This window comes from Xiphias gladius, chromosome 10 (genome assembly GCF_016859285.1).
Source record: "Xiphias gladius isolate SHS-SW01 ecotype Sanya breed wild chromosome 10, ASM1685928v1, whole genome shotgun sequence".
NCBI lineage: Eukaryota > Metazoa > Chordata > Actinopteri > Istiophoriformes > Xiphiidae > Xiphias > Xiphias gladius.
Window position 1 is genome coordinate 1,383,297 of NC_053409.1, and position 22,179 is coordinate 1,405,475.

The 22,179-nt window shown below is 39.9% G+C and overlaps 1 protein-coding gene across 1 annotated transcript in view; it reads left to right on the forward strand.

Moving 5' to 3' along the window:
* Window positions 1–21,701, forward strand: part of clmna (calmin a) — a 53,531-nt gene extending 31,830 nt beyond the window's left edge. Inside the window, exons 2-12 of the mRNA XM_040137327.1 lie at window positions 5,948–6,009; window positions 9,938–10,033; window positions 10,212–10,295; window positions 10,378–10,470; window positions 14,715–14,911; window positions 15,555–15,748; window positions 17,196–17,278; window positions 17,399–19,319; window positions 19,410–19,645; window positions 21,049–21,227; window positions 21,644–21,701. Of these exons, the coding sequence (XP_039993261.1) occupies window positions 5,948–6,009; window positions 9,938–10,033; window positions 10,212–10,295; window positions 10,378–10,470; window positions 14,715–14,911; window positions 15,555–15,748; window positions 17,196–17,278; window positions 17,399–19,319; window positions 19,410–19,645; window positions 21,049–21,227; window positions 21,644–21,701 (3,203 nt within the window). The remainder of the gene's footprint in view (window positions 1–5,947; window positions 6,010–9,937; window positions 10,034–10,211; window positions 10,296–10,377; window positions 10,471–14,714; window positions 14,912–15,554; window positions 15,749–17,195; window positions 17,279–17,398; window positions 19,320–19,409; window positions 19,646–21,048; window positions 21,228–21,643) is intronic.
* The last annotated feature ends 478 nt before the right edge of the window (window positions 21,702–22,179 follow it).

Consider the following 22,179-nt stretch of genomic DNA (forward strand, 5'->3'; position numbering starts at 1 on the left):
ATTTAGTTCCCTCATTTCTGTCACACGATGCTATTGGTTTTTTTCTTTACATAGAAAAAAACAGACATTTCCCAGCCCAAAAACAGAGTATACAGTACCTAAACTGAGGTATCCTATCAGCACTAGCAATGAAAAACTTCCAATCTTGACTAGGCTTACAGAGGATGGCTTCTAATGATTCTGACGACCCCTTGGTCAAGCAACAGGTGAAACTTTTCCCTGGACCAGCACTTTGGTCAGTGACTAGGTACATTAATAAATGGCTGGATTTCCTGCCTGTGAAATGGGCTGTGAAGTGGATGAATCCTTTATGATACCATTAGTGCCACCATCAATAAAAAAAACTTGTGCCTGTGCTAATTGAATGTAGCAAAATCAAAATAATATTTTCAGAGAAAAACAGTACATTTGCCGTTTACTAATAGTAAGGATCTAATCTTAGCTAAATCTTTTCAACTTTTGTTATTGTGGAGTGAAGGGTTGAGGTTTGATAGCATTTAATCAAAGTCAAATCCAGTATAGAATCCTCTTCCAAAAAAATCCTTGTGAATTCCTTATCAAATCTAGTTAGGTTTACCTATCAACATTTGTAAGCAACTAAAGTTAAGTAACCAAAACTCAATCCACTCAACATATAGTATTTAATCATTTTTTATTGACCCAGAGGGCAGAGCCACTACAGTTTTGAGTGGTAAACTAATTAATGTCGATAACCTGAAAATGAAGTTTACTCGGATCTCAAATTCTGATTAAAATGTTCCAATAGATGTTCCACAGTTTACACTTATTTTTTTGTAAATTCAAACTATAGCCCGACCGATTCTGCATTTTCTAGGCCAATATCAAAATTGATAGGATGTTTTTTTTTTACATAAAAACACAACATAAACAAATAATTTGGATACTAATCCCTTTAGAGTTTTTTTTATTTTGTTAAGGATACATACTGAGCAGGATATTTTACAGTGTAAAAATCTTGTAACACATAAGTGTTCTCTGATGGACAAACTGATATTGTTTCTAATTTACCTCATACCCAGTTTGGCATTTCTGCACTGCACTTTTGTGTTCCTTAATGGACGACATAAATACACCAATACCCATATAACTAAGCTTTTATCAGTCAATACATTGATTTATTGGTCTAGTTATAATCTAAATACTGGAGGTCCTAATTCAGAAATATTAAGTTGCTATTTATAAACTGAAAATATTGATATGATATGCATTAAAAGAGGCACCACTCTGTTGGTGTTGTTGAACTACAAAAAGACAGACTTCATTTCATATTAGAGTAACTGTAATTACCAGTTTCCACAGTGTAAATAGTGTTCACATCAACAAACTCAGCTCCCATATCTCCGACGTGGTGATGAATAATACAGAAGAGCCTGGAAACCAAACAAGTATGGATGCCTCAAGTCAGCAACATTCAAAGTCAATTGACCCAAATTTAATGGATACCATATTATATTGTCAATGCACAATATTTTTAACCCTCACATGAACTCTGTAATCATACTAGTGTCCTGAATTGTCTGATGACATGAAAGCTTCCAAATTATAACATGGGAATCTTTTCCATCTCTACCATTCCACCCATATGACAATATAGCAGTAACTGTCCACACAGGTTATAGAGTGGTGTTTCTTTCCTTTCAGAAACAGTCCATGGCCAAATACAGACACTGGATTGCAGTTGTTGACGGTAACTAAGTATGTTTCCTCAAGTACTGTATTAAAGTACAATATTGAGATACTTGTGCTTTACTTGAGTATTTCTATTTTATGGTACTTTGTATATCTACTCCACTATATTTTAGAGGCTAATGTACTTTTATTGCACAACATTTATCTGACAGCTGCTTATAGTTATTAGATGACTATGAATTGTAAGCAATTCCAATAGGGAGGGAACAGGTAGAAAGGGTGACTTCTATAAACCTCTCAGATGATTTCATTTAAGTAAGTCTTTGGGGTCCAAAGAGGTAAGGTTATCCAATATGTCACTAAATGAAAACAATAAAGAAATAATCCAAAAAACTGATTTTTATATCAGTACTCTGAGAGGAAAGATGAAAAAAAGCAAGCTAATTACCTTATGATTTATCTTGTGATGGGAGGGAACCTGACCCCTAGATTGGTAACCACTGGAATAAACTGCCTATCAATGCTACTTACGAATTGATGCATCAGTATTAACATTCTAGTAATGGCATAAAAATTAGCAGTCACAAGGCAACAAGTACTTTTGCTTTTTAATACTTAAAGTACTGTTTGCTAATTATACTGACAGTCAGCATAGACTAAAACTAGGAAGGCCTGCTACCTAATTGTTTTCTCTATTGTTCTTTCCTAGTAAAAAGAGCTAGGACAGATAAAAGTTGTTAGGAGACGTTTGTTAGCTGTCAGAGCTCAGTGAATCTGGGTATTTTGCCAAAAAGAATCTGGGTCTAAAATGGAATGGGCAATCATAACTAACCTTATGGGGCATGATGACCACGGCTGTAGAAGGACTTTTTATTGTTGTTTTGTGATAGTGAAATATTGTAATTCAGTGTTGTGCACACCTTAATTTCCATTAAGAAGTGTCGGGATTTGTTGCTTTTAGTTGAAGGTCAGTTTATTTGGAGATACATTGTTTGAAAGGTTGATCATTTGGTTTAGCTTATACAGTTTGTGTTTGTGGTTCACCCCTGCCATTTATTCAGAATCATTTGGCTGTTGCACTCTGGACCATTGAAGCTTGCATAAATGATAACTAATGCCAATTATTGGCAGGATTTTTTTACCTTTAATTTGGGGCAATGTTTGTTTCATCAGTGTTGAACAGAGCATGCTTTTCATTTCATTTCCCATCTTGCTCCTCTCCCCTCAGGCTCTGTCTCTCACTTCTGCCCCATCATCTCCTCTTCTTGTCATCCTCTTCTGTTGTGTCTGCTCCTTCCCTCCCTTCTCTGCCACGTCCCTGTGTCTGCTCTGACAAAGACTCATGCATTAAAGCCTCAGTTACACCTCCTGAATACCAACTCAACTCCAGCATTCTCTAAGAACAGTGGGGGAAATTGTGTTTAAGGGCATTTTCCTCTGAGGCAACACTAGTCAGGACAGACTGGTCTTACGTCGATGAGGCACATTGACAAATCAGTGGCTAGGACTCCAACCTTGAACACCCCATACTGAAGAGCATTATGTCCTACTCTTGTATCTATGTGTGTTTTGCTGTAATGCAGAGCTGTCCTTCCCCATCAAGCCTCAGTGAAGCAGTCATGATTCCACTGAAGGAGGAAACAATCAATCAATTTCAGCAGCCAAAGCTCTCATTACCCTTGATGTGTACAATGCAGGGTTAGCCCATTGCCTCCAGTAAGTCATACTGGACATAAAGATAAATAACAGCTGACTTTGCTACCATGGTAACCCCTGTAGAGCTCCTCCCATCCTCTCTCTACTTGCCATTCCCCCAATATGTCTGCTTTGTTTACTGTGGCGCGGCAAAGCCAGTCTGGAATGAGCAGACTACAGCTTCTTCAGGGTTCTAAGCCAGGGCTAAGAAATTACCTGAATTTTCCAAGATAGTCAACAGTTAAAATGCTGCTGCCCCCTGTAAGACTGACCAGCGGGTCCATCATGAAAACTGCATTATACAGTATGCTGTATTTTTCAAGAAGCACAGATCTTTACTTGAAATGCTATAGTGAAAACTCTTAAAGTTTCCAAGATAGCAAATGCAATGTGAAGAAATATATAAACATATTTATAAAAGGATGCACAAAACATCGTTGTAATAATGAAGCCAAAAACATGGCAACTTAAATTCAACATAGTGTTGGAACAAGGAGACACAATATACTGTATATGTGATTTTTTCATGAAGGGTTTAAAAGATGTTTCTTTTAAATTCAAAGTAGTAAAACAGGAAATTTTAACCCCCTAAACCCAGCTGACTCACTAACAAGCTCAGACTGTGCAGCCAAACCATGCTCAAACACACGCAACTTTATTTTAAAATCTAGTGGAGATCTCAAAATTTCCAAATAAGCCAGATATGTCAGTCTGAATGTTGGGAAAATTTGTATAAAATGGGGAACAAGACATTTTTCACAATGGTTATAGTCTCAAAAAACCACGGAGTCTTGTATTTTGAATATTTCAGTGTATATCATACAGCTTCAATGAAGAGCTGGAACAAAGTGAAAGTGATACAGGATGCATATGCCACTGTAGGACAGTGAGGAATAAAATGATCTTTCCAACTGATATTATTAAGGGGTTAGAGGGAAGATCTCAATTTAAATTTATTGATTTTTTTTTTTAAGTCCCTTGTACATAGAGTGCAATTTTTAGGGGGTTCCATTGCATGGAGGACTAATGTTTTTATAAATATATGCTTAGAGGCCATGAAGGTGCACAGATGCTGCACAGGTGCACATGTAGTCTGTGACAGGAGTTGAACGATTGGCATGATTAAAAACTGGTTTATCACAGACTCAGTCTAGACTGAGACCACAGAGCCTTCCAACAACGGATCTCGACTGGTCTGTCCTCTGTGCACTGGCACTAAGTTTATCATGGGCATGGTTGACAGAGTGGCTCTTCTTACATACTGGACCTGCCTCTCATGTTCAAACCATACCTCTGTCATCTTGTTTTTTTTTTGGTGCAAAACTTTATGAAAATAACTGATGGAATTGTCATCTCTGTTTCCACCCCCTCAAAAATGGAAATACTTTTTTAAAAATTGGCATTTTTGTGCTACATATTTATGACGTGCTCTAGGTAAAAAGGCCTTTAATGTGTTAAGAGATTAAAATCTATTACGTATTTCATACCGTTTTCCCAATATACTATCGTGCCATGGCAAACTATGGAAAATTATGTATATGTATGTTTATGTATGTTTTTTTAGTTCCTAATCATAGTTTGCACTGAGTCATTCATTTGTAAATTAAGTAGATCTACAAAGGTGTTTTCACTAACTGTGCCTGATTAGAGCTCTTCTCAGGACAGTGTGGGTGTGTACAGACTGTGCTCGATTGACATCTCCATTATGGCACCGGCAAATGGAAATTCGCTTCCCATACATCTGGAACAGCGCAAGACATACTGTACCTGTATCTGCTTCCAGTCACAAATAGACCCACCTCTTTCCCTTCACGCCGAGTTCAACCTGATTGAACTTTGACACGCAAAATTGCAGGACTCTCCAATGTCCCGCGAATTTCAGAATCTGTGACTGACCTCTCATTCAAGAATTGTTATTTGTGTATAGTCTTGTTTTATGGAGAAATAATAAAATTAGAAAAGAAGGGAGGGATGCTGTTTGGCTGCAGCGAGTGCAAGTACAGTGACAGAGGTTAATGACAGTAATGTGTTTAATAAAACGCTGTAAAATGTATAACTTTGTGGCTTGAGCAGGTTATGTTTACAACCCTACCCACACTACTTCCTGCCCCCCTGCTTTTGGCTACACCGTACGAGTAAATTTTGCCAAGTGGATTTGGGTTCACTGTACATTCAACCAGAGCAGGGATTTAATCAGCCAGAGTAAGTGGAAACACCTATGTGTCTGTGCAGACCCTTAAATGTTAAGTACAAATGGTTTTGTTTAAATTATGGAGATTACAGCAGTTCAGTCTCCTTTTTCCAAAAACACCAAAATACGGTGTTGACATGTCTTTTTTTTTTTTTTTTTTTTTTTTTTTTTTTCTTTAATTATCCTCAAAATTAGATCAATGATGTCTGAGACTGGGTTTTTCTGTCTAAATGTTTAATCTCAGATAGGAGTTTGAAAGAGTGTGCCTGCACGCTTACTGTTCCCATGCTGTTTCTTCACTATGGTGATATGCCTATGGCAAGAGGTGATTTTACTCTCTGATCAGTACTGTGGCCCCGGTTCACATTCCTGATGACTGAAATCTTTTTTTCTTCTCTCTCCTTGTTCCAGTTGAAAGAGAAGTGGTTCAGAAGAGGACCTTCACCCGATGGATGAACCTACATTTAGAAAAGGTTTGTTGATATCTTCATGAAATGGTGGCTGTTGAAAATACACACAGAGGAGGCAGTAATCATGGTTTCCACTCTCATTACAGAGCTACTTACTGGGTTTTCATTTACTGCCTGGGCGGAACAACACAATTTCTTTTATTGCCACTCCACCCCAAAAAACAGGGTAGCTCCATTTCACTACAGATTGTATCATGAAAATGAGATTACCCACCATGCTCACTGTAGGGGTTTTACACTGCATGAGACATGATTTCCATATCAAGAGTTGCATTCTCTCTAAATTACGTATACATGTGGTTGTGTGGAACTGCCTCTTTGCAGCATTAAAGTTACATACACTGCAAAGAGTTCATCTGAGAGAACAGTAGTGATGTTATAGGGCTAGCGAGCTAAGGGGGACGTTTTCCTTGCCACACCACCCAGCCAGCTGCTATAGGTGAAAAAATGGCTTCATCAATCTACACTCAATACTCCATAATGACAAAGTGAAAACAGAGTTTTAGAAATTTTTTGAAATTTATTATAAAGGATAAACTGAAATACCTGGTCCAGAGCACTCAGGATTTCAGACTGGGCTGAAGGTTGACTTTCCAACAGGACAATGAGCCTTAGCATACAGCCAGGACAATGAAGGAATGTCTTGGGGACAACTCTGTGAATGTCCTCGAGTGGCCCAGCCAGAGCCCTGACTTGAACCCAATCGAACATCTCTGGAGAGACTTGAAAATGGCCGTTCACCAACGATCCCAGTCCAACCTGACAGAACATGAGAGGGCCTGCAGAGAGGAATGGCAGAAAATCCCCAAATCCAGGTTTGCAAATCTTGTTGCGTCATACCCAAGAAGACTCGAGGCTGTAACCTCTGCCAAAGGTGCTTCAACTAAGTACTGAGTACAGGGTCTGAATACCTTTGTCAATGTGATATTTCACTTTTTCCTTTTTAACAAATTTGCAGAAATTTGTAAAATTCTATTTTAGCTTTGTTATGACTGATTACTGAGTGTAGATTGAAAATGGAAAAATATTTTTTTTTAATTTTAGGATAAGGCTGCAACATAACAACACGTGAAAAAAATAGTTGCCAATAAACTTTCTGGTGATTGTCTAATCAGTTAAATAACTAATCATTTTTCCTCTACTACAAAGGTAGAAGAAGGTCTGGCTGAAAGGTTTAGTATCAGTCAACTAGATTGATTAAGCGTTTTTGTGTCCTTTCCTTACTTCCAGTATGTGCAGTCTTTGTCAAGCTTTCAATCTTATGTCGAACACACCTCTACAGTGATAGGCCCCTCTGGGCCAATCATATCAAATGACTGCACAATGAAATGACAGTAATGATTTCACTGTCTGCCATAGTTACCATACACCTGTGCTTTCGGACCCAGTGATCTCCCGCAGTGCCTTACATCACTGTGTTTCCAATGACACGCTGTGTTTCTGTGGAAACTCTGTAGTTGCACTCCTGAGCTTTTCTTTCGTTTTTTTGTTCACTCCTCAAACAGGGGGTGAGTCAGGGTGAATTGAGACTCTGATCCAGTCTTCTGTTTTCTCTCACACAATGCGCCTCTCTTCTCTTACTCACTGTTTGGCCCTGCATCAAATCTCTGACCCACTAACAGACAATCATACATTTGTCTTGTGTCATCTTGGAAAATTACAGTCACTAAGCCCCCCCCCCTCCTGCCACCGTTCACCTATTCACCATGTTCAGACAAGTTCACAAATGCCTGAGTTAGTATTGACATGTTGTGATATAAGGGCTGATGTTGGCTGCGGCACTGCATGCTGTGGCTTAATGACTGATTTTTAAAGATAAATCTGCATAGTTTACGCTTGTGTCAACAGGGTATTCAGTTTCTCTCAATTTTCACAGTATGAATATCTCCATACTGTATGTGTCCTTATGGTTACTGAAAGTGTTTTCAATTATTTGAAATGGACAAGTGCTGATTGGGGAACTGTTCAGAGCCATTCAATATGTTGAGGTAATGCTCAGAGGTGTGTCTGATAGGGACATTGGCATGACTTGGATTTCTAGCACTGATTATGCTGTTTAGGTTCACTACTAATGATACTGATTACTGGAAATGTTTAATAATCTCCACATTTTCCCAGTTCATGACACTTGAAGGCCTCTGTGCTAATCATAGAGGTCTCAGTAGAAATGATTAATGAGAATCCTGATGGCATATTGGCCCACATTTACTTAGCATGGAGATCTACTACACTTCAATTTTGTCTGGAGTAAGGCTGCATGTAATGATTATATTCATAAAGCTATTGCTAATTTTCATGATTATTTAAATTTATAAAGTCTATAAAATGTCAAAAAGGAAAGATCAGGAGGGGATTTAAATTCAGAATCATCAAAATTTATATCATACCCTATTCATGATATTATATTTGGTCTGCATTTTTTGGCAATAGCCACTCAATATATTTTCGCATTTGGTAATAACCAAAGTCATGCACAAAGGATTCAAAGGAAACAGTGCATGAGTGTAATGGAGTTCAGTTTTAGTGTGTCACACTGTTATCTTCTTTAAGGCCCGGTCACACCAGACTTTAAAACAATTATTTCAATGGAATCACTGCAAACAGTGGTTTCACTCACTGATGTGAAGTAAATCCATGTGAATTTTTCATGTCTAGTTTCATTTTGGTAAACCTTAACATGCAAATTCATCCCACCGACCAAAAGCGAGCCGTCTTGACATTTTTGACCTCTAAGGGAACACAGAGCCTGAGAGTCCAAAATGAAGGACAGTTATGAGACAGGAGTCAATAGTATATTTCTGTGTGACATTATTGTTTATTAGCAACCAAGCTAAAGAGCTTGCTAACTCAGGTTAGACAGCTTTTTGGCCCTCTTCAGTAACTCTCTATTGAATGAACTGATGTACAATCCTCAGAACAAAAGTCCAGGGAGTAATAAATGGATCAGTACAGAAAAAATAGAAAAAAGCGAAGAGCTATTGTGCCTGACAAGCTCTAATATGTTCCCGGCTTGCTAACCTGTTAGCTGGCAGCTCACTAGCTATAGTAGTACACCAACGTGCCCTCTAAGTATTCACCAGGCCTCTAGTACCACCTACTTTAAACTTTTCTGTGCAACTTTGGGGTGTGACAGGGTCTTTTTCATTTACAAAAACGTGATAAAACGAATCCTACCAGCCAGCAGTAGTTGCTCTTCCTCTGCTACGGAATTTTGACAGAGTAGCTGCTCAAGGTGTGTTAGCTCTCCCCAGTGGTCAATACGCATATCAGTTCAAACGGAGCTGGGAGATGTATTATTAAAACACACTTACTGTTACCACCAGTAACCACAGCACTATTAACCAAGACTGACATCAGAAGATAACTCATTTAATATCATTCCTGGCTAATGTTTTATAAGCCTTAACTGCACACAGCCTTGGCATTAATTTCTATGACCCCATTGACACAGATATGTGTGTCTTGGGTTTTCCTTTTCTACTCACCTGAAGCTGTTTGAAGAAGAAGAAGAACTTCTGCACTTTGGCAGTTTAATTATAGCAAGGACAGTTTAGCTGACAGCCTCTGGCTTAAACACATGGATGTATCATATTTTCAAACTACTGGCTAGACAAAAGTTTGCTCATTTTCACAGGCTCTCACTCACGCTGCTCTCTCGCCAACCAACAAAAATCATGCAGTGATTTAAAATTGACCAGGGATCGGTTTATTAACTGCTGGCTGGAATGTAGATGGAGTTCAGTCTTTCTCTAATACTTCTTGATTCTTGACATTTGATATCCAATTGCTATTTGAACTGCCCCTAACTGTGGAAATGGGGTCAAAGACTTTGAAAATACAACCCTGTCATGGTATCCATTTTCATGAAATATCCTATCTCACCTCTCTCCTCTCCACTCTTGCTTCCCTTTTTCATTCTCTTCATTCTCAGTGTGATCCACCCATTGAGGTCCATGACCTTCTCCGGGACATCCAGGATGGACGCATCCTCATGGCCCTGCTGGAGGAGCTCTCCGGCTGCAAACTGGTCAGACTCTTACACTTTGTTTATAGTGCCAGATATTTCCACGCATGTTACTGTACAGTGTTGGGTATAATAATCACAATAGCAGCTCCCATGACACTACTGACAGAAGCAGTAGTTATTGTATAAGCAGTATTTATATCATTTGATTGTAATTTTCTTATTCTAAATAATCCTCCAGCTTCATGGATTTAAGAAGTCCTCGCATCGTATTTTCAGACTCAACAACATTGCTAAGGTCCTGTCTTTCCTTGAGGAGAGAAACGTGAGTACCACAGACAATCAGCTGTTGTACTACTTGATGAATGGCTGAACTGTTAATACAGTTGGAATGTGTGTCTCCTTAGGTAAAGCTGGTCAGTATCGATGCAGCTGATGTTGCTGATGGAAACTCCTCCATCATCCTTGGTCTCATCTGGAACATCATCCTCTTCTTCCAGGTAATCTCATTTTCTCTGACACTTTGTTTGATCTATCCTCTTATTTAAACCCCTTCATCCCCTCTCATCTACTTTAAGTTTCCACCTTTCCTTTCCTCCTTTCCTCTACCTTTCTTTTCACTCAAAATTAGGTCAAGTCTAAGAAATAAGTGTCTACTTCACAGCCTGTGCACTTTCCATTCACAAAAGCCCATCAAAGTGCAGCTTGCTGGGCAGTTTAAATAAACCACACTGTGGTTCAATGCTTTGGAAAGACGCCATCTCCACGGTTCACACTGTCCTCTCATTCTGGAGCCATTCTACTGTAAGAAGCTGAGAACACTGCCAGGTCTCAGCTGGGATGAATGGTAATGATGAGGAAGATAGACTGATTTTCTTTAATGGCCTTTTTAAAGAGGTTTGGTCTTAACACTGCTCAGAGGAACTGATGGGTAACTTCATTAGAGTGTCCTGATGAAATGAAATCATCCCAGTTAGAAATAGCCCACATGTAATTGCTACTGTACGCTTTGCCTGTATCAGTTAACCCCAACAATTCAGCAGTTCCCTAATTTTCACTTCAGCTCTGCCATTTAATCTCTCATCTTCAAAAGCGATTGCTTGTTTTGCCCATTAATAGCAAGGAATGAGACCTTATTCACAAATGAATGTGGTGTTGCTAACAATATCATACACTGACCATAAAAGTTTACTCGACTAAGGGAACAGTAGTTTGCCAAAATAGTAAATGTCCACTTATTGATCCATTTGCAGTGCTTTAATTTTTCATTCATCAAACATCTGCTTTAACCATGTGAAATAGATGTGTCCACAAGCTTGGTGAGATAGGCCCTTTTATACAGCCTATTCAAGGCGGGAATGTTGCACCTTTATTCCACCTCGACATTCTTTATAAGAGTTGCTAAAACAGAATTTGGGGGGGGGGCATCGTTGTTCCGGCAATAAGCCCGAAGGTAGTCACAGAGCCAGTTTGATGTCTGTGTAAAAGGGAGCGCCAGCATGGTGGGACAGAGGCAGCCACTGTTACACATCACACCTCTGTCTCCGGAACGTCAGCATGCTATCTAAAAATCACACACTGGTGCAGCATTATGTCGGCTGTGTTGGCTTCAGTGTCAACAAGCAAAGCCGAGGTAATGAGGGGTCTCCTTAACAAAAGTATAGCGGCATCTTTGTTTAAAAGAGGGGCTATAGTGACTCTTGCAAGGTTAGTGGTGAACTACTGTAGCTGGTGAGCTAACCAGTGAGGCACTAGCAAGCTTTGCCTGGTCTATCATTCGTAATAGTTCCCAGAACCTCTTTTTATTTTCTCTCTACTGTTCTGTTTAGTCCTGGCCCTGGTGTACACCATGGTACACCATTTCATTCAATGAAAAATTATTGAAGGGGGAAAATAAAGCTCTTCAAGCTGACACATAGCAGGATTGTTAGCTCGTTAGCTTAGCTCGGTTGCTAGTAGGACGGAGAGTTCACATAGTTTTTAGAAGATGTACCAATGACTCCTGTCTTATAACAGTGTGTAAACCAACTCCCTTTTATGGAACAGCGTCCTCTCATTTGGACTGTCTGGACATTTGTCCCCTCAAAACATTGTCAACACTGTCAAGACAGCTTGCTGTTGGTCAACAGAGCAAATTTGTGTGTCAAAGATCACCAAGGTTGAATTTTGGATCGAAAAAGCATATTGAAATTTCACCATTTTAAATCCTGGTGTGTCCAAGTTAAAGACTTAGACATATACTATTTTGTAAACACTTTAAAACCTATTAAAATCTAAGTTTTGAGGCGAGGGGATGATGTTGTACGGTATTAAATTCATATGAAAAGATTAGAGCTACCACCTGTCTCTAAATGACTGAATTAATGTATGCGGCCCAGGTGCGTTATTCATTTTAAGTTGCTGTAGCCGAAGGAAGGACAACGGTGACAGTAATGGAGCGACACGTGTTGTTGGGGTTCCTCTGTGCCAGCGACCACAAAACCTGTCCGTACTCAGTAAAACAGACGCACTCAACAAACCTGGTAAAAAAAAAAAAAACATAGCCTTAACAAGATTAATATTCTCCTTGAGAGGTCCCTCCCTGGATGAGCCACAGCCAGTGATTCTATAACTGTTTCCACAGGTAGGACTCTCATGAGTAGGACTGACCATGATGAGTAAAGTGATCTTTACATGTAAAATAGGGGGAGTTCCATCTCTAAGGTCCAACAAGAGATTCAGCACTAGACAGATTCTCTGAGCGTTTTAAGGGCTTTGAGTGTAACATAACTCTGTGTCATCTGTTGAAATGTTGACATTAACGTTTACAAGATGGTGGCACGCACTGACGCAGCAGTTATACGCTCTCCTTTTCAGCTGGTCGGGCAGCATATCATATCAAGCCTCCCACCCACCTTTGACTCACACCCATTTGCATACAGCGCTAACAGATCTACAGAGGATGCCATAGTCACAGCCATTCACAGGGCATTGACCCATCTTGTATGCCAGGGGAGCTATGCAAGGCTGCTCTTTGTAGACTTAGCTCTGCTTTTAACACAATCATTTCTAGCTGACCGGCCACCAAACTAATAGACTTAGGTCTGTCCCAACCAATCTGTCATTGGATCAAGGACTTCCCGACTGACCATTCTCAGACAGTTAAAGTAGGCCCCCATCTCTCCTCTGTCCTCAGACTCAGCACTGGCTCCTCACAGGACTTTGTGTCCAGCCCCCTACTTTACAATCTATACTTATGACTGCACCCCCACCCACTCTAACAACGCTATCATCAAGTTCACAGATGACCTGATGGTGGTGGGGCTCATCACAGGGGGAGATGAGACAGCATATAGAGATAACATTCAAAGGCTGCCAAGGTGGTGTTCAGAAAAAAAACCTAGCTCTGAACACCTCCAAGACCAAAGATCTCATCATAGACTTTGGGAGGAAAAAAAGTAATCTAGATTCTCCCCACATCAGTGGGGACTGTGTGGAGAGTCTCTCTGATTTCAGGTTTCTGGGTGTACACATACACGACCTCTTCTTGACTACAAACACCATTGCGGTTGTCAAGAACGCCCAACAGCGACTACCCACTGAGCATCCTCAGAAAGAACAACTTGGCTGAGAGACTGTTCCACTGAGAGTGTGCTGAACTATTGCATCTCTGCATGGTTCTGCAGCTGCTCCTTAGCAGACAGGAGGGTGCTACAGAGGGTCATTTCCATAGCCCAGAAAATTATTGGCTGCCCACTTCCCTCTCTTGGAGACATTTACAGAGCCAGCCCTCAGCAGAGCCAGGAACATCCTCAAAGACTCATCCCTGGACATTATCTCTTTGAACTGTTGCCCTCTGGAAGGCGCTACAGGTGCATCAAAACAAGAACAAACAGACTCAAAAACAGTTTTTATCCCAGAGCTATCGTTGCTCTCAGCTCTGCTCACCCCTGAACCTCAACTACTTGTACTATAACCTCAACTTTTGGCATAACAATGTGTAATATTCTTAGTTGACCCAAGTTTTAGCATAACAATGTGAAATATTCCTAATGACAAGTTTGAAATTCTGTTGTATATATTACTTGGTTTAACAATATACTACTTGGAATAGTATATTTTTTATTACAAATACTTATAATAATATTATTGTTATTTGTTAGTTGACTGCTCTGTTTCTTCTTTGTGCCCTTTTCACCCTGTGATGGTATACTTACACTGTTGTATGTAATATTCAGTTATTTTAAAACTTGCTATTTTTTCTTTTCTTTTATTATTGCCAGTGACTGTTCTTTTCTTTTTTCATTCTGGCACTGTCGACACTCACTCAATTTCATTGTGCATTTTGCAATGAATATAAAGTCATTCCTTCATTCATGTAATAAATCTGGGCCTTTTACATGTTTGTTCTCTTTTCACGGAATTGTGAACCAGAACACATTCTATTTTATACATTGAATAGCTTCTGAGAGACAAAGTCAGCCTTACACTCTGTTTTATATTTCTGGGCCATTCCCACACTTTCAAGAGGAAACTGTGTATAGTGCTGGACATGAAGAAGATGAAAGTAAACCTCTAACCCGTTTTTAGGTTGCTGATAATTTATTATCAATATTCAACAAAATGTTTGCTGAAGTGTCAGCATAAAACATTTGGGTAATAATCTGGCGGAGAAACATGGATGAATTTGATACTCAACATCTGAACTGACCAGTAAAACCATTGACTAAAGGGGAAAATAATCCAACTTTCTCTCTCCCTCCAGATTAAGGAGCTGACTGGGAACATCAGGAGCCAGTTTCCCTCCTCCTCCAGCCTGTCGTCCATCCCCACCAGCTCTGATTCTGACATGTCCTACTGCAGCACACCGTCAGATGAGAGACAGTCAGCATCAACGGCCATGCGAGAACAAAGCAAGGCCATCAAGAAACTTTTACAATGGGTACAGAAGCGAACACGCAAGTGAGTGTGACCAGAGCCCACGAGTGCTCCACCTATGACATCCAAATGGGGCCCTGCCGGAGTATAGTATGCCTAAAAATGAAAAAACAACTTACTATACTCAACCTATACATGACTGTAGATACTGTAATTACCTCAGTGCAAAGATGTGTCTATTTTTACTCATGGACAGGAATTTCAGTGTTTCCTGAACCATAATTTTGTATTTGGGTATAGACCTATATATATGGGGTGTTGTATTACTGTCTTTTAGGACTTCGTAGTGCTTCACAGAGGTGAACTTATTTTTCCCTGAAATTCATTTTAAGAGTCACTTCACCCAAATTACCAAAAACTAATTACATTAATAAAATAAAATAAGATAAAATAAAAATGAAGTTTCTTGTTTATCCCCAGTGGTATCTGGCTCTTTAGATAGTTATCTCAAATTGAATCTATCTGTCTGAAATTTCACCAAAGCAATGGAAGTGAATGGAATTTAATTTGTGGTACAGCATTAAAAAAATGACATTTAGAAAATTCAACAGCAGCATCTCTTTCCAGAAACAGTGCCATTGGTACTCTGGACCATCCACATCCACTGAAGTAATAGTTCCTTTGAAAACTATCGACAGTGTGGTCAGTGAACTTTTGTCTTTCATAGGTATGGTGTAGCAATTCAGGACTTTGGGAAGAGCTGGACAAGTGGTCTGGCCTTCCTGGCTGTCATTAAGTCCATTGACCCCAGCCTGGTAGACATGAGGAAGGCCCTACTGAGGAGTGCAAGGGAGAATCTGGAGGATGCCTTCAGGATAGCCCATTACAGCCTCGGTATCCCACGCCTCCTGGAGCCTGAGGGTAAGAAGAAAATAGCTATTTTTGCATATTAGCCTAATTTGGTTAGTTCCCACATTGAGCTTTAATACCATGACTAACCTAGTTAGTGCTTCATCTCATGCAATAATAAATTACTGAATTTCTTATAAAAGGGAAACCAAGAACAATCCAAATAATACAGTTGTGAAAAATTAAGTACACCCCATAGAAATTGTTGACTTGTTCCACATATTTGAACAAGCAAACATTTGATCCTCTTTGAAACAAGGTAAAGCTGATAGACTCAAAAAAATGAACCATAGAATTAACATTTTGTAGTCATTATCATAATTTAAACAAACAAAAAAAACCCAGATTAGTCAAATGAAAAAAGTAAGTTTGTCACACTTTCAAATCCATAAAAAAATATTTTTATTTAATTAAATTAATTTAATTACATTGCTCCAAATAATTGTAAATAAATAATTTCACTGTGAGAAAAATCATCTACAAGTGGTGTAGATTTCAAACATGCTCATTTGATGGTCATTTGTCCAGGACCGGCCGCCCCAGCAAATTAAGGCCAAAAGCAAACCGTTTCATGAAAAAAGGCCGCTAGCTAAATCGCCAGTATTGACATCCGAAAGTTTCCATAATGTTTCAGTACCTGTTTAAGGGGAAAAACCATGAGGGAAAGATGTTTGCATGCCGCAGACCTCTTCAACAGGTCTCTCATTGGTAGATAAAAAGCTTAAATAGTTATAACGTTTGCATGTGTGCAACCTAGGATGCAGAGTAAGTAGCCCAAGAGTGGTAGTCTGTGTCTCTATGTGAAACCAAGATAAGGTCATGTCACGGGGACCTTCTGATAAGGCACACATGTGTGAAGCAAAGACAAATGTTGAATTGGCTATCATTAGTTAATGCTAGGGTACATGCACCAGTATCAGCTTCCTCCTTATTCCTGTGCAGTGTTGGTTTGAGATGCAACATGCTGTCCAGGTTACTTGAATATGTAATGTAACTAACTGCCAGAAGATGCTGTGGTTTTAGTGTTACTTTTCAAAGCAATAGGGTACAGATCACCTCTAACTATGTTACAGTACTATATTTTCACTATATTAGGACATTTTCTCTTTTTAAATTGAACTTAAAATAAAAATTAGCTTAGTGGTATTTTCTTTCCATGTGTGAGCAATGCTGTGAAACTTCTCTGGATATACATTGCCCTCTCTGGCATCTGGTTCAGAAAAGGCAGTGAAAACATCCCTTTCTCTTCCCACCAGTAACTTTATCATTGCTGTCATGATTTTTACAGAAGAGGGACTCCTGGTTTTATTCAGATGTGAGACCTACATGTAAAATTGCCAGCACATTTGAGTAATAAAGTGCAATCCGAATGGAGCTTATGAATGTTACGAGAAAGCTTAATTGACTTGGGAGCCTTTATGTAAAATGCCAGTGTGGTAATTGTTCTTTATTTGCCCAGATGTGACGGTCAACGCACCAGATGAACAATCCATCATAACATATGTGTCACAGTTTTTGGAGCACTTCCCTGGCATAGAAGAGGTGAGAATCCTTGCTTACAGTCCAGGGACCATTTGTGTCTGACATCAGCTTTTGACAAAACAGTAATTTCTGAATAAGAGCACTGACAGATTTCTGCCAACTTCTTTGTTTCTAACCCAGCCAGAGGAGCCCTGCCAGCTGATTGAACGAAGCATCTCTATGGGCCGACTCAACTTCCGTGACGGTGACTCTGAGCACACAAGGAATGGCGTTCACCGAAGCAGAGTGAGGGAGAGGTCCTACATGTTTGAGAGGGGTTTTGCCCAACCCCCACCCAAAATCTTAATTTCCTCCGTGTCAGAGGACAAGAGTGCCATGTCACCCCCATTTAGGACAGCTGCAGCTCGCTCGTGGTCCATTGAAGACTTCATAGCAGATTCCACCCACATGGAAGATATCTCCAGCAGTGTGGTTAAAGACTCCAAGGAACCTGTCATTGAGGTCTTAACCAACTCAACATCTAACTCCCCACAACTGTCTTACACTCACTCACCAACTTGCTCTTCAGTGCCTGTGTGTGTAAATACTGAGTCAGTAATTGGTGACTCAGCAATCAGCTCACCAGACTCCTGGGTGGAAAGTGAATTTGGGGTAATGCCAGAGAAGTTTTGTGAGAGCCAAAGTGACAGTTCTTTGTGTGACAGTGGAACAGCCTGGGATGTGTACCGTGCAACCCCTGTAGAGGTTACTACTCTTGATGAAGGATTTGTCCCATCCTTAGAAGATAGAGCCCCTGATGAACAGTCGATTACTGAGTCATATAGTGATGAAGGGATTTACTCACTGGGCTCACTGGAGAGAACACAAGGACAAATCCAAGGACATTCTGAGAAAAATCAAGCCGAAGTACTGAAAGAGAGAGAGGCGAACCTTGAGAACCACAACCAGGACATGGCACAAGAACAGGTACTGGATCAGAGCAAAGCTGAGATCACAAACAAAGTAGACTCTAAACAGATGGATACAAGTCTACTTCAAAAACAAAAAGTACCCAGAGAGCAAGAACCTTCTTTTGGACTGTGTGATGCAGAAATACTGGCCAACTCTGGTGCCGGGGATCTCCGTGAAACGGATAACACTGAACTACATCTCCCTGACCAATTTGAAGAACTTGTGAATCAAACCAGTGTTGAGAGCACTTACAGAGAACCAGAATGTTTAAATAAAACTGTGGACTTCACTGGGGATGCACGGGACCATGAAGGACAAATTAATGGTCGAACTGAAAGTCTGAATGAGAGAAATAATTCTGAGGAGGCTGCAGTGGAAACTCAATGTCAGAAAACAGATTCTCCTTTAGAGAAGAAAGGAGAGGACCCAGGAGATAAATCATGGATTTTAAAGGAAAGGGATGAACGTGTTGTAGAAACACAAAATAAAGCAAGTAAAGGAGTTCTACAAGACTACCCATATCCTCAAGAAAGCATCAGAACCGAGACTGTTGGTGCTTTAGCAAACATACATCAAACCAACAAAGAGGGGGTACCAAGCATTCCTCTGATCTCCATTTCCAGTGAGCCAGAAGAGCAAAATGAAGAGGGAACATGTGACCCAGAAAGACAAGCTCACGCTGGGGATGAAGAGATACACCAGCCAGAGGCAACTGGAATTAAGAAAATTCCAGATGAATTGAGTTGTGACTCCAGTGACAATGATGACAAAAACACTGTTGCGATTCCTTCCAGCTTGATATCAGAAAATGTTAAACAAACCGCTTCAGAAAAAATAAGGGACATAGAAAATGGGCCTTTGGATGATACAGATGAACACGATATCAGGGATTCTTCAAATGAAGACACATGTGTTCCATACACAATAGATATCATGGAAATAATCGAAGCCAAACAGGAATTTGAGTTTCATCACAACAACTCCCAGACAGATAACACTGACAAGGACTTCATTGCTCAGACTTCTGCTAAAGATGATAAATCTCAACCTGTGAATACTGAGCAGGAAACACTGGGTAATAGTTTTTCTGACAGTGAAACAACCAACTCACAGCAGAGCACATTGGATCTGGTCAACTCAGAACCGAATGGTAAGATAGTGATTTCGTGTTATAAACCAGCTGTTTTGTGCAGAAACATGGACTTCTTTTATGCAGACTTTGATCGAAGGTCTCCCACAGAGGATCTAGTTGGTGACCCTATTGAACCCATGGATCTGTTCTACCCAGACAAAGAGGAGCCCATGTTTACTGAGCCAACTGATACTGAAATGCAAAGTTGGCCTTCTGTTTTGAGTGTATCAGCTCTCCAGCCAGCGCCAGCTTCAGAGACTCTACCAGACGATCAAGCACTCAACACCTTGGGTGAAGACTTCAGGAATGGAGTGGATTTGATTCAACAGAATGACAAGATAGATGTAAGTTTATTGCCTCTGTAAAATCCAACCATTTCAGTTTGAAATTAGCTTCAGGTTTAACCAAATTATTTTCAGTCTAGTTTTTGGCCATTTTTCGGTGACTTTTTATTGGTCAAGCTACTGGCATGGCTCTTGCGATGGCAATGTCGCTTGGTCATTTGGATGGTCCACCACTTTGTTCCAGACTAAAATATATTGAACAGATGGCTATAAATTTTGTACAGACATTTTTGATCCTCAGAGGATGAAGGTAAAAAATATTTCCTCTATTGCCACTAGGAAGTTAACATTTGTAGTTTTGATAACTCGATAACATTTGGACTGATTGACATGAAATTTGGATGAATTATACTAACTTTGGTGATCCCTTGACTTTCCATTTAGCACCAGTATCAGAACTTCAGTTTTCCGATACTTTGGTCTCTGACCAAATATGTACAAAACTGATTAGCATTCTAAGCAGATTTGGAGCTTCTGAATATTTTATCCTGTGTGCACAGGTTAAACTGGGGGGTCCATACTGAGCTTTATTTTGTGTTTAGTGGCATTGAGCAAACGTTTGCATGGTAACACACTAAACTAAGAAGGAGAAAATGTTTAACCCCACAAACAAAAATCCAAACCACAAATCAAGTTACATGAACCAGAGAAAATAGAGGAACATTTTCCAGTTCAAAGCACTGAAATTAGTTTAGTCATTTATTCTAGAAGTTAAATCAGCAAATGTCTTAATCTTCAGGGTATTTTTTCTTTCAATGTCAAGTGAGTGGCATCATAGAAAAAACTGCCTTCACTCTGTGTCTGTCTCTGTCTCTGTCTCTGTGTCTGATGGTCCAACTACCCAAACAGGAACACGAAACAATGTGACACTTCCACAAAATCACACCTAATGACCAGATGACCCTCTGATATTCATTATCCACAGTATCACCATTCTGTTCCACTGTTGCTCTTTGGAAGCTCGGGGACAATCAGTGCTCAGGCTATTGTTCTCTGTTAAAATGAGTCCCCAGTGTGCTTCAAATTAAGTTGTTTTTATGATGTGTTGTCCAACCATATCTCAAAGAGTTTACTGGGTTTTGCAAATGGTTATCCACATAAAGGAGTGAATAACAAGTAGTTGTGTGAAGAATGGGGGGGGGGGGGGGGGGGCTCGAGAGAGAAATTTAAATCCTGCCTGCTTTCATGTGCCCATACAGATGACCAATCCCTGAATAAGGTGTGTGAGTGTGAGAAAGTTGAAATTATAGTTTGACCCAGCATTTTGATTCTCTGCCGGAAATCGCGACCCTGCAAGTGGCAAAAACAGGCAAAGAAGCTCTTGACTTTGACTCTGTCTCTCCCTCTTGTACCTAAATATGCTGCTAAAAGAATTCTCTCTCTTTGTTTCTTGCTCTTGTTAGGTGATCACTAAGACCAAACAGGAGACTGACAAAGCATCTGATTCCCAGGAGCAGTGTTTGTTCCCTGAGGACAAGATAGGAGGGCTCTGGGGTGCAGATGTTCCAGCAGATGGCAGTGATATCAGTGAGACTGAGCAACAGAGCCCAGGCTCTGCCAGGGAAAACACAGAGCCTGTGAGGTAGGTTTTCTATTCTTAGTTAGCTCCCTGGTACACTGAGAAACACACTTTACCCAGGGGGAAACCAGTGTTATGGCAATGGATGGGACTGCTGTGACCCAGCCTCTCAGTTTGCTCAGATATTTCCTTAAATGTACTGAACAAAGTTATCTCTGTATGTTGGTGATGGAAATGAAGACAGGCCTTTTGAGGGTTGAAAAAGTGTGGCTTAAAGAAAGGGATGAGGATTGCACATAGTAATGTTTTTGAATTAATTAATGCAAGAGACCACCAGTGGAATTAAAATTATAATCCATAAAACTTTAGCATGTTGAACCCATTTTTTATACAAGTATACAATATTAGCAGTAGCCATTCACATGTATTTACAATCTGTAACTGCCTCTATATGTAGCACTTTTCATTGTTACTTGCAGAGTCTTCCATGTGGAAATCAGACTGCTCACTTATCCACAAGGGATTCAGAGGAAATGATGTATACATGAGGATGCATATATTTCACGTTATGTTGAAGACAATACTAGATCATAAGTTCAGTATTTTTTCCATACTTTATTGTCATCAGTTTAAAAGTGATGTGGTCATAAAGCCTATTTCATCATATTTCTTCAAAAAAAATCTCCATGATACCAGCTTATATAGCACAACCTTTTAGCCTATCATGTTTGAAAATCCAAAATAATGCTTTGAGATTTCTCTACTAGTTTTTAATGCACTCCACACAAAGAATGTACTTTTTGTCCAATATTCCACAAGGCTTTACACCTTATAACTGCAGGTCTTGACAAATTAACCAGGTGCTTTGAAAGCTCTGATAAACCCTCAGCACCAGACAGCAGAAAGACACAGTCAGACCAGCTGGTAACACGGTGGGGGGCATTTAGCAGCTAAAGAGCCAGATGTTTCCATCAGGAGCTGGTGGAGACCAAAAACAGAGCTAAAAGAGAAGGGA